This window comes from Sorex araneus, chromosome 5 (genome assembly GCF_027595985.1).
Source record: "Sorex araneus isolate mSorAra2 chromosome 5, mSorAra2.pri, whole genome shotgun sequence".
Classification (NCBI taxonomy): Eukaryota; Metazoa; Chordata; class Mammalia; order Eulipotyphla; family Soricidae; genus Sorex; species Sorex araneus.
Window position 1 is genome coordinate 23,311,326 of NC_073306.1, and position 12,618 is coordinate 23,323,943.

Sequence of the window (12,618 nt, forward strand, 5' to 3'; positions counted from 1 at the left end):
CATCACATGTCCCGTGAGCTGAGCTCCACCAGAATGATCACATGCAAGGAGCAGGCCTGGAGCACCTCCAGATGTGCACCCCTTCACCCCCCACAAATAATTAAATAAAAATTTAAAAGACCCTGAGGCCAGGGAAATGACACTAAGTGGTAGAGCACATGTCTGGCATGTATGAGGCTCTGAATTTGATCTCTGGCATAGCATGGCCCTCTGGCAATGGGTGTGGCCCAGGTGGCCCCCAAACACCGCTGGGCCCCACCCAATGAACCATCAGGCCTGTCCCACCAGGTCCAACATCACTGGGAATAACCCCTGGCTCCCACAGCAGCACTGCTGGACACAGCCTCATACCAAAATTCGAAGGGTGAAGATTACAAGGTCTCAGATCTTGAAAGAAAAAGGGATGGAATGGCAGTTTAAACACTAAGAAATATAAAAATAGTGAACCTGAAACACAGTAATAACAACTGTCCAAACGCAGGGGGCAGGGACCCCAGACATACTGGTGGTGAAGAGGTGTTTAGGCAACTATATGTTGGAAATGGTATACCTGCAACTCAACTACGAGTAACTGTGGTGCCTAAGTAAAAAAATAAAATAAAGCAAAATGAAATAAATATTGATCCAGGTTATTTCTGCCCAGGCAGGGACTCACTCTCTGGGCTGGTTTCAGCCACTTCCTGAATTGTGAATCTCCTGCTCACGAAAGCTGCTCGTGGGGCTGAAGGACGGGCTCCTGCACTTGAAACGGGATAGGAGGCAAACCAGCGAGAGCCCTGACACTCGACTCAGCGGCCTAGGAGGAAGCCGAGCCTGTCTTCCCTATTCCCTTCACATCTGACAACTCCACTGCCCGAGTCCTCTGAGCACAGGCAATGAACGAACTGCCAGGAAAGGTGTTGTTTGAGGATGTGGCTGTAACTTTCCCTGGGAAGAGTTGCCGCACCTGACTGATGAGCAGAGGCCCCCGTACAGGGAGCTGATGCGGGAAACCTGTATCTTTGGGTCATTCACTCACCAAAATGGATCATCAAGTTGGAGCAAAGAGCACAGCCATGGATGGTAGATTCCACCAAGTAAACAGCTCAGCTTCACAACTAATCTTGGGAGACTCCAAGCTGATGAAATTCACAGGCACACCTGTCTTCCGGCTGAAAACTCTGGGACCCCTCGGGAGGCGGGGGTAGGCCATGCTTGTTTTCAGTTCTACAAATCCTGGGGCACCTGGAGCACGTGGCCACATACACAGCCACAATGCCTCCAAATTACACAATATTGACAGCCCAGTAGGAGCACAGCCAATGAGATGGGAAAGGAGCACAGAAGCCCAGCAAGCTCGATAAGAAAAGGCTTATTAGCAACACACAGCTCAACTAGCAACAAACAGCTTAGACAGTCCTCAATAACATTAATACACCGCTGTGAGCTAGAATAATTTTCACAAATTTTTTTTTTTACTGAATTATTTTTTGATAAGTCCACTTACATTTGTTTTAACAAGCAACATAAAATAAATTATTTCATGCCTGCTAAGGGGACAGGCTTGGGGGGATGGGAAACTGGAAACAATGTTGGTGATGGAATTGGTACTGCCTTATAATAACTTCATAAACCACAGCGTTTCAATAAAGTTAGGGAAAAAAATAAACAAATAAAACTGGCCAAATGAACGGGGCGGGGGGGGTGGGAAGCCTGGAAAGGTAGTAAGAAGAGCGTGAGTGAGCCATGAAGCTATTTTAAGCAGCCTAATATGCACATATCATATCAGAGTGCATGAGGAAGCTATAATAAGCTTAACTGACCTTATATGCATAAGAGAAACTATATGAAAGCACATAATCAATCTGCCCAAAACCAGTTAGGAAAAATAAAAAGTAAAAAAAAACTTAGTTAAAAAAAAAAAAGAAACCAGAAGGAACAAACATTACATAGAAATGAGCAAAGGCAAAAGAATATGACTCTATACCGAAAGCCATGCAAGTCAATTCAGCACAATAGCCAGGGTATAGAAAAAAAGCCTAACAACAGCTGAATGGACCAAGAGTTGTGATCTATATACACAGTGGAATACTATGCTATGGTAAATAAAGATGAAACTGGGGTGGAGCGATAGCACAGTGGGTAGGGCAACTGGCCTTGCATTCGGCCGACACGGTTTGGATCCCTGGCATCCCATATGATCCCCCAAGCACCATGAGGAGTAATTTCTTTTTTCTTTTTTTTTTTTTTTGCTTTTTGGGTCACACCCGGTGATGCACAGGGGTCACTCCTGGCTCATGCACTCAGGAATCACCCCTGGCGGTGCTCAGGGGACCATATGGGATGCTGGGATTCGAACCCGGGTCGGCCGCGTGCAAGGCAAACGCCCTACCCGCTGTGCTATCGCTCCAGCCCCAATGAGGAGTAATTTCTGAGTGCAGAGCCTGGAGCAACTTTTGAGCATCACAGAGTGTGACTGAAAAAGCAAAATACATAAATAAATAAAACCGTGCAGTTCACTGTGACATGAGTGGAAATGGAGGGCATTATATTGAGTGAAATAAATCAGAAGGATGACAAATATTGGATGATCTCACTCACTACCACATACAGTGTGTGTGTGGGGAGGCGCGGGGGGAAAACCCAAGGGAACAGACAGAAATAAATGATGATATATACTTGATTTTGGATTAAAAAACTCCAATCACCAAGCAAAGAATGCTGTAGAGGAATGAAGAGGTGGATTTGAAGGAACACATGGACTGACGGAGACTCTTGGGCACTTTGGTGGTGGTGAGGTTGTGGTAACTGTCCACCAAGACCATAAATATTAATACCATTGTAAACGGGCTGCCTCAGCTACAACAATCAATAAAATAATGCAAATAAGAAGACAATGAGGCAATGACTTGAAAACATCCAAAGAACAAAACCATCACCCTAGAATTCTTCATTCGACAAAATATCTTTCAAACACAAAGGTAAAATAAAGGTATGAGAAACAGAAATGATGAAATAACTCATTGTGAGAAGACCCACACTGCAAGAAATGTTACAGGAAATCTTCGGGCAGAAGGAAAATGACACCAGATGGGAATACAGATTTATACAAAGGAATGCAGAACACTGGAAATGTCAACTACATGGTTAAGCCCACCATAGTTTTTTTTTATACTGTTAGAATCTTTTAAAAAGAAAACTGGCAAAAAAAGAAAAATAAAAGACAGCTGTATGACAGTGTGAGAAAATAAACTAATCAAATGCTCCCAAAAGCAATTTATAAGCTGGGTAAATGTGTTTTAAAACAATAACAAACATTTCAGGGATGGAGAGATAGTACAGGGGTTAAGGTACTTCCCCTGCACATGGCTGACCTGGGTTCAATCCCCGGCACTGGCAGGAGTAATCCTTGAGCACTGAATCAGGAGTAAACCCTGAGCACTGCTGCCTGTGGCCACCAAACCAACCAAACAAAAACCAGCCATTTCATGGCTGAAATTAGACCAACATATCAGGGCATGTTTATCACTGTAAACTGCTGAACTTAAACGTAAGAGCAGTAGAGCTGATTTTATGACTTTCTTGCCTGGGCCTGACCACACCCTGCCAGCTAGTTCATCGAGGACAAGTGAGGGAGCTCCCCCAGCTGAACAGGACAGTCAGCTTTACTACCTGAAAGGTCTTATGTGACTCGGAGTGTTGTCGGGTAAAGTGGTAACCTCAGTGGCTAGTGAGAAGGAAGGTTGTGAGGAACACAGTTACTTGAGGAGACTCATCTTTGGGAGCAATTATCAGGCAGGAAGAGTAGGACAGATTTAACCAGGAGTTCTGGGAGGTGAGAGTCAGAGGAAACTTCGTAAAGCCCAACTACACGGCATTGCCTTAGGCTTCGCACACATGCAGCAGACCTTAACTGGACCCATGCTGACCAATGACCGCTCCGAAAAGGCTCAGAGCCTGCACACACAGAAGGGCCCAGCCGGAAGGAGACACATGAGCTCTGAATCTCAGTCCATAAACAATGGACTGAGGAATCAGAACACAATCCACCACCAATCTTCGGTAAAGAGTAAGCTCTGCGGACACAGAGGACACTCCTAGGATACCAGTCTTAAAATAAAAACAAGGCAATGTCCTAGGTGCTTAATGACACAATACCTCCAGTTCCCGCACCGATCCTGCAAGATCATTTAAATGGAACGTGTATACTCAGGATGGGAATCCTGTATTATTTCACCCTGGAGTTGCACATCCTTTCTTTTCTTTTTCCATTTTTTAGGGGAGAGGGGGAGTGCAGATCACCAGCTGTGCTCAGGGCTTACTCCTGGCTCCGCACTCAGGGATCATCCCCAGTGGTGCTCAGGGAACCATATGGGAAACCTCAGGAGACCATATGGGGCAGCAGGGGTAAAACCCGGGTTGGCTGAGCGTAAGGCAAGCAAGTGCCCTCCCTACTGTACTATCGCTCCAGCACCAGCCACGTCCTTTCTGAAGAATCCAGATGCTTTCTCTCCTCCAGCACAAATTCTCACCTGCCTGAAACAACAGGGCTATGGCAATCAAAATTCTTAAATCTTCTTTCTTCTCTGATTCAAACCCGTAAGGAAAATGAGAACAAAACCCCGCAACTTACGGCAAGAAGATTCATAATGGTGTGTCCCGTCTCTCCAAACAGAGGCTTCCGGAACCTGACACTGAACAGCGGGCACGGGTACACTATGGAAACGAGAAGAGTCAGACTTCTGAGCTTGGCAGCTTATCATTTTGGTAAAGGAGACATCATGGCTGATACATTTTTAAACATGTAACTTAATGCATAATTAATGCATACAGTGTTTAGGGCCGGAAAGGTATTTAGCATGGTATCACTGTATCACTGTCATCTTTGTCATCCCCTTGTTCAACGATTTGCTCGAGCGGGCACCAGTAATGTTTCCATTCATTCTAGCCCTGAGATTTTAGCAGCCTCTCTTTACTCATCCTTCCCAACAGTGCCGCGCTGGAGGCTCTTTCAGGTCAGGGGAATGAGACCCATCACTGTTACTGTTTTTGGCATATCGAATACGCCACGAGGAGCTTGCCATTTAGCATGATAGTCCCACAAATTAATCCTGAGCCTTCTACAAACCACGCCAGAGTGTGTGTGCATGTGTGTGTATATACATAAATTTTAAGTCCAGGTCTCATGATTATAATAGTACTAATCTTTGTTTTTGGTCACATCTGTCAATGCTCAGGGCTTACTGCTGGCTCTGCGCTCACTTAGGGATCACTCCTGGTAGGTCTCGGGGAACCATTATGTGGTGTCAGGGATAGAGCCCAGGTTGGTCACATGCTAAGCAAATGCCTCACTCACAGAGTTATCTCTCCAGCCCTGTATAATCGTGTTGATTTTAATGTTTAGGGCACAGGATGTCACTGTGCCTTACGCACCGCCAGAGTGACTACTCCTCTCAACACTGTCCCTCAGTCCTCTCCTTCCTGCCTGCCCCTCCACTGACAGCAGGCTCGCCAATGTAGGCAGGATCTCAGGGCCGGATTTCACTGGCCACGGTCTATTACTCCCTCTATTTCTCTACTTTAAAAGGTTATTGCTATTATTTTAAGCAGTAGTATTAAGTACTGCTTCATACTGAGTGCTGCTATACCCTGCTTCGTGCCAGCGTGCCATGATTCCTATTAACCACGGTCCTATCCCTTAGCACACTCGGATCCTAGTTCTACTGACCTCATCACAACTTATTTCCACTGGGGACTGTCTAATCTCCTCCTTTGTTTCTTTATACTTTATACATATGAGTGAGGTCATCCGGTCTTTTATCTTTTTCTTTCTGACTCACTTCACTTAGCACGACATTCCCTGATTCCATTCAAGTTGCAGCAAAATGCAAGATTTCATCTTTTCTCATAGCTGAGTAGCATAAGCCTTTGAAGACATCTGTTTCCAAAAATGAACCACGAGATCTGAAGAAACACTCTTCTTCAAACTAGATTAATAAGATTCAGGAAATATGTTTCTCCAGATTCCCCTGAACTCAAGACTTTTTAAGATTTCGTTTTTATGTTTTAGGACCATATTAGGCAGTGCTTAGGGCTTAATCCCGGCTATGCACTTACACATCACTCCTGGCACTGCTTGGGGGACTATATGTGGTGTCAGGGATCAAATACAGCTTGGCCACATACAAGGCAAGTACCCTACCAGCTGACCCTAAACTCAAAAATTTCTATGCGTTCACTCTTATACTTCTTCCACAAGGACCCTCGTTAGAAAAGGCTCATTTCTTGAACTCCCAGATTTCAACTACATATACAAGACAGAAAGACATACATGTTGTTTTTGCATACAACTGTTTTCCTACTTCACCTAGCTGATTCATACATGCCTTCATAGTTCAATCAGACACATCTTGATCCAAGAAATGTTTCTTATCCAATTCCTCATATTTGGTGAAGTTTGAGCCCATCTTAGAGAGCCTAAGGAATGTGGGTAACTTTGAGCATGTGCTTTGCCGGATCATTCCATCATAATCATACTTCCTGTATTCCTTATAAAGATTCCCAGGATCCCGTAACCATGTCTCAGTTCAATTCTCAGATAATAAATTCCCATTTAGATACACTATTAAATTATTGTTGAATAAATAACTAAATAAATGAGAAAAAAATGAAGCTGGGTAGCTGAAAAGCATACACCGCTTTGTGGTTTATAAAATAATTTTTTAATTACAGTATCTGATTCTCTAAACAATCCTATGTTATGAAAAAGGCACACCTTATCTCTAGTTGCAAAAGAAATCGACAGACAACCTGAGTGTCTTACCCTAAGTTATAAAGCTAATAAAGTGGCAGAGCTAAGAATCTTATTCAAGTGGGTCTGATTCCTAGACTAGGGCAATTCTGATTAAGCAATGACATAAAAATTTGAAATTTTTGCATTTAGATATTAATGTCATTCGAAAGTTACAACTTGGTCCTCCTATTACAACCACAGGCAAGAAAACTCTCCTTTTGCTCACCTTATCAACTAAGTAATCTCTAAAGCACTACTTTCAGATATCTGTTCTAGTACATAAAATACAATTTGTGAAATCGTTTTCCAACTATGACAAAATCTGCATGCCATACATAAATATTATAAAAATACAGCGAAGCAACTTTCTAAGTTTAAATTCATTTCTTCTATAGAAAATTATGCATTTATCGATAAACTGTAAAACTGGTATGTTTCCGAGGCAATCATCAGTAACTTCACTTGATAATTGCAGTCCTTCCTAATGTCACCAAGATAAGTAGAGACAATGACCAAATTCAGCTTCACTATTTCAAGATTATTTCCGTAAAACTGTATCAAAGCAGGATTCTGAGTACTTCAGACCTTAATTTGGTCACAGTGTAAGAAGTTATTTTGATACTTACATCGATACTCAGCTCCAAGTCGCAACATCAGTCGGATGGGAAATACTTTAGCCCAGGGAGTTTCCCACTTCTGGATGAGAATCCCAAACAAGTAAGGTGGGGTCGGGAGTACCAGGTCTTGCAGGGACTGGTAGGTAGAGGTCACATACAAGAACCCACCATGCTCTTTACTGCCGAGGAAACTTTGACTGAAGAAGGAATGTCCCAAGTTGCCCACAACATTTCCTAGAACAAAAAAATATCCATTCATTATTTCCTTATGGATAAATCATCATCATGTTCTTCATATTCATCATTATTTACTATCAGTCAAATACTACCAAACACTGACTTCTGGCCATTTATCAGGAAAGACACACATATACAGTTCATTTCTAAAAAAATGACATTTTGTTATTAAATGAAAACTTCCTCCAGCCCAGGCTGGATCCCGGCATCCCAGATAGTCCCCCAAGTACCACCAGGAATGACCCTGAGTGCAGAGCCAAGAGTAACCTTGAGCATCACCAGGTGTGGCCCCAAAACAAAACAAAAAAAACCCCACCCAAATAAATAAATAAATTAAAAAATTAAAAGTTTCTTCCAATTTTCAGGGCTCTTGGTAATCAGACTGTAGAAGTTTGTCTAGCTAAAAGCCAAAATACGAAGATCCCCCTCAGTGAGACTGTCCAGCTTTTATGTGGGAATTACTGGAGTATTTCTCGACCCTTTTCCCACTGTGGCCCCCTTCCAATCTCCTTTCCTTCCTGTGGCCCACCCTCTCCCAACGGTGGGCCCTGTAGCCTCACACTGTGGCGCCCATTTGTGCAATGTTCACCTGTGGCCTCTTGGAGTATCCTGGGGACCCATAGGGAGGCCATCTGACTCCCAGCTGAGAAATGATTCGTTAGAGGTCTCAGGACAGAAATGACTGCCTCAGATTTGGATCATAAAACAAATCCTTAAGATTACATATCTTGGACACACAAACCAACCTCCGACCCAAGCAACTTGCTGAGGAGATAGAGACGGCCCTGGACTTTGCAACAGGCCGTTTCCGCTGGGCTGCTCCAGACGGGGATTGGCGCTGTTCCTCCGACTGCCCCCTAGGAGCCCCAGTGGCCTCTATTTTCTAGAAGTCAGCGAACAGCCTCAGGTATGAGCGGCGGTGGCGCCAAACGCCAGGCCTCACAGGACAGGGGAGGAGTGGGCACTCCTCCTTCCCCCCACCTCAGTGAGACTCTGAGATGATGCCACACCTGGCTGTCTACTTAAGCTCCCACACGGCCAGGTTCCAGAGACACACAAACGAACCTCGGACCTGAGCAACTTGCTGCAGCAATCTCTTCAGTCCCTAATTATTAAAATTTTAGAATTCATAGCGTGTGCGGCTGCTCTCGCGTGACATTATATTGCATCCAAAACAAACAATACAAAACACATTGTCTAGGATTGCCTTTTCTGCAGGTATGAGTGGTGGTGGGTCTGGTCTCTAAATATCAAAGGTAACTAAAGAAAGAGAGTATTGTGCAAATTGTCTGCCACACAGGCAGGGGAAGGTGTGCAATAGCGGGAGGGGGAATACTGGGGATTTTGGTGGTAGATAATGTGCACTGGTGAAGGGACGGGTGTTGGATGACTGTATGATCGAAACTCAAACATAAAGCTTTGTTATTGTACCTCGCGGTGAATCATAAAAAATTTAAAAATTAAAAAAAAAAGATTAGGTATCTTGGGGCTGGAGTGAATAGTACAGCAGGTAGGGTGCTTGCCTTGCATGAGGCTGACCCAGATTTGACCCCAGGCATCCCATATAGTCCCCCAAGCACAGTCCCCAAGAAGTAATTCCTGAGCACAGACAGGATAAGCCCCGAGCAGTGCTGGGTGTGGCCCCAAACCAAAAAAGGTATTTTGCTCTCACAGAACTGCCTTTCTCACTGGGTGAATAAAGTCAACTCATGAATTAATGCATTTGTAACCTTCCTTTGATACCTGTGAAAGGAATGACAGCAAGTATAGAAATGTCCATAAGAGAAGCTAATGCCCACTTTCCTGGAAAACCAGGGTCTCTCTGCAAAACAAGTGGGGCACATGGTTGGTGACATGGGCAGCTAAACAGACAGCAGAGTCACATGTTAAGGGGTCGCCCTTACCCCCATAGAGCTAAGGGCCAGCTTCCAGCTCCAGTGAGGGGTAGAAGTCCTGCTCCGGGACTAGGCGAGCCTGGCTGCAGAGCCCGGCTGCCGGCCAAGGACAGTAAGAACAGTTCAACAACCCGCAACGGGGAAGCAGAATACACTTTGGAGACGATCACAGATTGTGGAGCCACTAAGACATGGATTTATATTCTCATTCCGTTGCATATAATATTATGTATATAATATTATGCAACTACAAACTACTTCTGTAAGCCTCTAGTTCTATAGAGACTGGGGAAATTTTACTGAAGTTCAGACCTGTTATGAAGAACAAGTGGTAGAACAGATCTGCATTTCTGCACACAAAGTGCTTTTAGAAATTTGGAATACTGGAACCAGAGAGATAGTACAGCAGGCAGCACACTTACCTTGCAAGAGACCAGCCCAGGTTTGACCCCCCTGGAACCCGATATGGTTCCCCCAAGCTCCACCAGTATTAACCCCTGAGCACCACTGAGTGTAGCCCCCAACAAAAAATTAATTGAATATTACTTTGATGGGAGGTCTGGGCCACATCTGGTGGCACTCAGGGGTCACTCCTGCAGTGCTCAGGGGACCATATAGTGCTAGGGATCGAACTGATCAGCTGTGTGCAAGGCATGCACCTTACCCCTGTAGCACTGCATGTTGCTCTGACCATGGACTTTTACTCTTATAATACAAAAACTATCGGCTATACATTATGTGCAAGTTTTTTCTTTATCTGAGTTTTTTTGGTAAGTTTATATAGGGAGGAGGGAGTATTGGAGCCATACCTGGCAGTGCTCAGGGCTAGTCTTGGCTCTGGCTCAGAGATCACTCCTAGCAGTGCTCAGGGGAACATATGCAGTATCAAGGACTGAACCAAGGTCAATCCCATACAAGGCAAACACCTTAATCTCTGGACTATCTCTCTGCCTCCTAATTTTCCATCTTTTAGCCTGAGGGTATATGGAGTTGGGGGAGGGGCTAAAAGATAAATGATTTCTTTCTCCCACAATGGAAAGTCATAATAATGTATCTGTTGGGCTCTGATGCAGCATAATGTTTACGTTTTCCAAGATTACCCAAGGGAGTCAAGCTCAGAGGTGCGAAATGCACTGTAGCACTGTTGTTCATTGATTTGCTCGAGCAGGCACCAGTAATGCCTCCATTGTGAGACTTGTTGTTACTGTTTTTGGCATACTGAATACACACCATAGAAATATGTTGCCTTAATGCTCAAGGGAGTCACACATCACTCCTGTGCGAGAATGCCGCTAGGGACTGGAGTCTATTACTGGCTTTTTTCCCTCAGTCACCTTTCGCCTTTGGCCACCAGCAACCCTCTCTCCATATTCATACACACATTCAGATTCCTACTCCGTCCCCATTTATATTATAAAATCCACCTTTTGTCCTTTCATTAGTTTCTTTCTTTAAAAGATAGATAAGTGGGCTGAAGAGAGTGCTGCAGCGTGCCTCACAGGACCAACCTGAATTTAATCCCCAGGACCCCACATGGTCCTCTGAACTCTGCTACTAGTGACCCCTAAGCACAGAGCCAAGACTAAGTCCTAAGCACTGCTGATTGTGAACCCCTCCCCGCACCAAAAAAAAAAAAAAAACACCCAAAGACTAAACAGTTAAAAACATAAATAGAAAGGAAAGGTAGTACAAGGATTAAGGCTTTAGCTTTGCGCATGGTCAGGCCTGGTTTGATCCCTAACACCACACACGGCCCCCCACACACACTTCCAGCAGGGTCCCTGAACACAGAGTCAGGAGTGAACCCTGAACACTGCTGGGTGTGACCCAAAAACAAAAAGGAAAGGAGAACTCTTGGCCAGAGTGATAGTACAATCAGCAGGGAGCCTGCCCTACACCGCAGCCAGATTTGATCCCTGGCACCCCACGTGGTCCCCCAAGCCTGCCAGGAGTGATCCCTGAGAGAGGCAGGAGTAAGCCCGAAGCAACACTGCATGTGGCCCCAAAACAAAAGCAAACAAAACAGAAGTAGAACTTTATAAACCTAAGGAGTGATTAAATTCTAGACTCTCCTTTACCACTTCCTATACAAACAAATAACATTATCTAAGTAAAATATTGGACAAAATAAAATAATGGGCATGAGACTATGACAAAGCAAGGCTTTTGCTTGAAGATTAATCAAGGACATAAAATCTGCCATACACTTATTTATATAGGCACCTCCCTGTGTGAACATTCAATACAATGAACCCACTGAAAAAATTCTGTATACCTGAGATCACTGAAAACATATAATTAACACCAACCTTTGTTCCTGAGATTCAGTGATTTGGTATGGAGGTGAAATGCTTTACAGCAATGGTTTAGAATGCAATTTTACACAGCATTATTCAGGCAATCACACTTTCTTAAAATACATGCACATACATTGACACATATAATACATATGCCACATACACTCAGAGCAAGGGGATGTGGCTCAGTGGTATAATGTATGCCTTGCCTGTGAGAGGCCCTGAGTTTAACCCAGGGCATCGCACCACACTGCCATACCACGTGCAACCCTGGCACCACTCACTGTGACCACCTGTTCACAAGTCTGATACTGGCACTGGAACAAAGTGTGTGACCCACCGACTCTGCAACAATGATAGCTATGTATGTGTTTATGTATAATCTGTAAATTTCTCCCTTTTTTTGTTCTTGAGCCCACCTGGCTATGTTCGGAGCTTACTCCAGCCCTGTGCTCAGGGATCGCTCCAGGGGGGCTCAGGGGACCACGTGGAGTGCAGGGAATTGAACCTGGCTGGCTGCTTGGAAACACCCACCCTTGTACTATCTCTCTGGCCTCAACTTATAATTTTCAAACCCAAATTTGGAAAGTAAAATTTATTTTCAAAGTGCTTGCCAATAGTCATCTTTGTTTAATAAGATGCAATCTCCAACAGCTATGTGACAAATCCCTTTGGTTTTAAAACATAATGATCAGTCCTCACATAAACTTAAATAGAATAATTTCCATGCAGATGGTTTACTTATTTTTTAAAATATCCTTGAACATGAATATAAGGCACCTTAAGTCATCGGAAAAAGA

The 12,618-nt window shown here is 44.1% G+C and overlaps 1 protein-coding gene across 3 annotated transcripts in view; it reads right to left on the minus strand.

The window, feature by feature from the left end:
* The window catches only part of ZFYVE9 (zinc finger FYVE-type containing 9), a 140,060-nt gene that overhangs the window by 22,298 nt on the left and 105,144 nt on the right, over nucleotides 1-12,618 (minus strand). For all 3 annotated transcript variants that reach the window (XM_055140619.1, XM_055140617.1, XM_055140618.1), the window contains 2 exons: nucleotides 7,399-7,623; nucleotides 4,613-4,695 (listed from right to left, as the gene is read on the minus strand). In XM_055140619.1, the coding sequence (XP_054996594.1) occupies nucleotides 4,613-4,695; nucleotides 7,399-7,623 (308 nt within the window). The remainder of the gene's footprint in view (nucleotides 1-4,612; nucleotides 4,696-7,398; nucleotides 7,624-12,618) is intronic.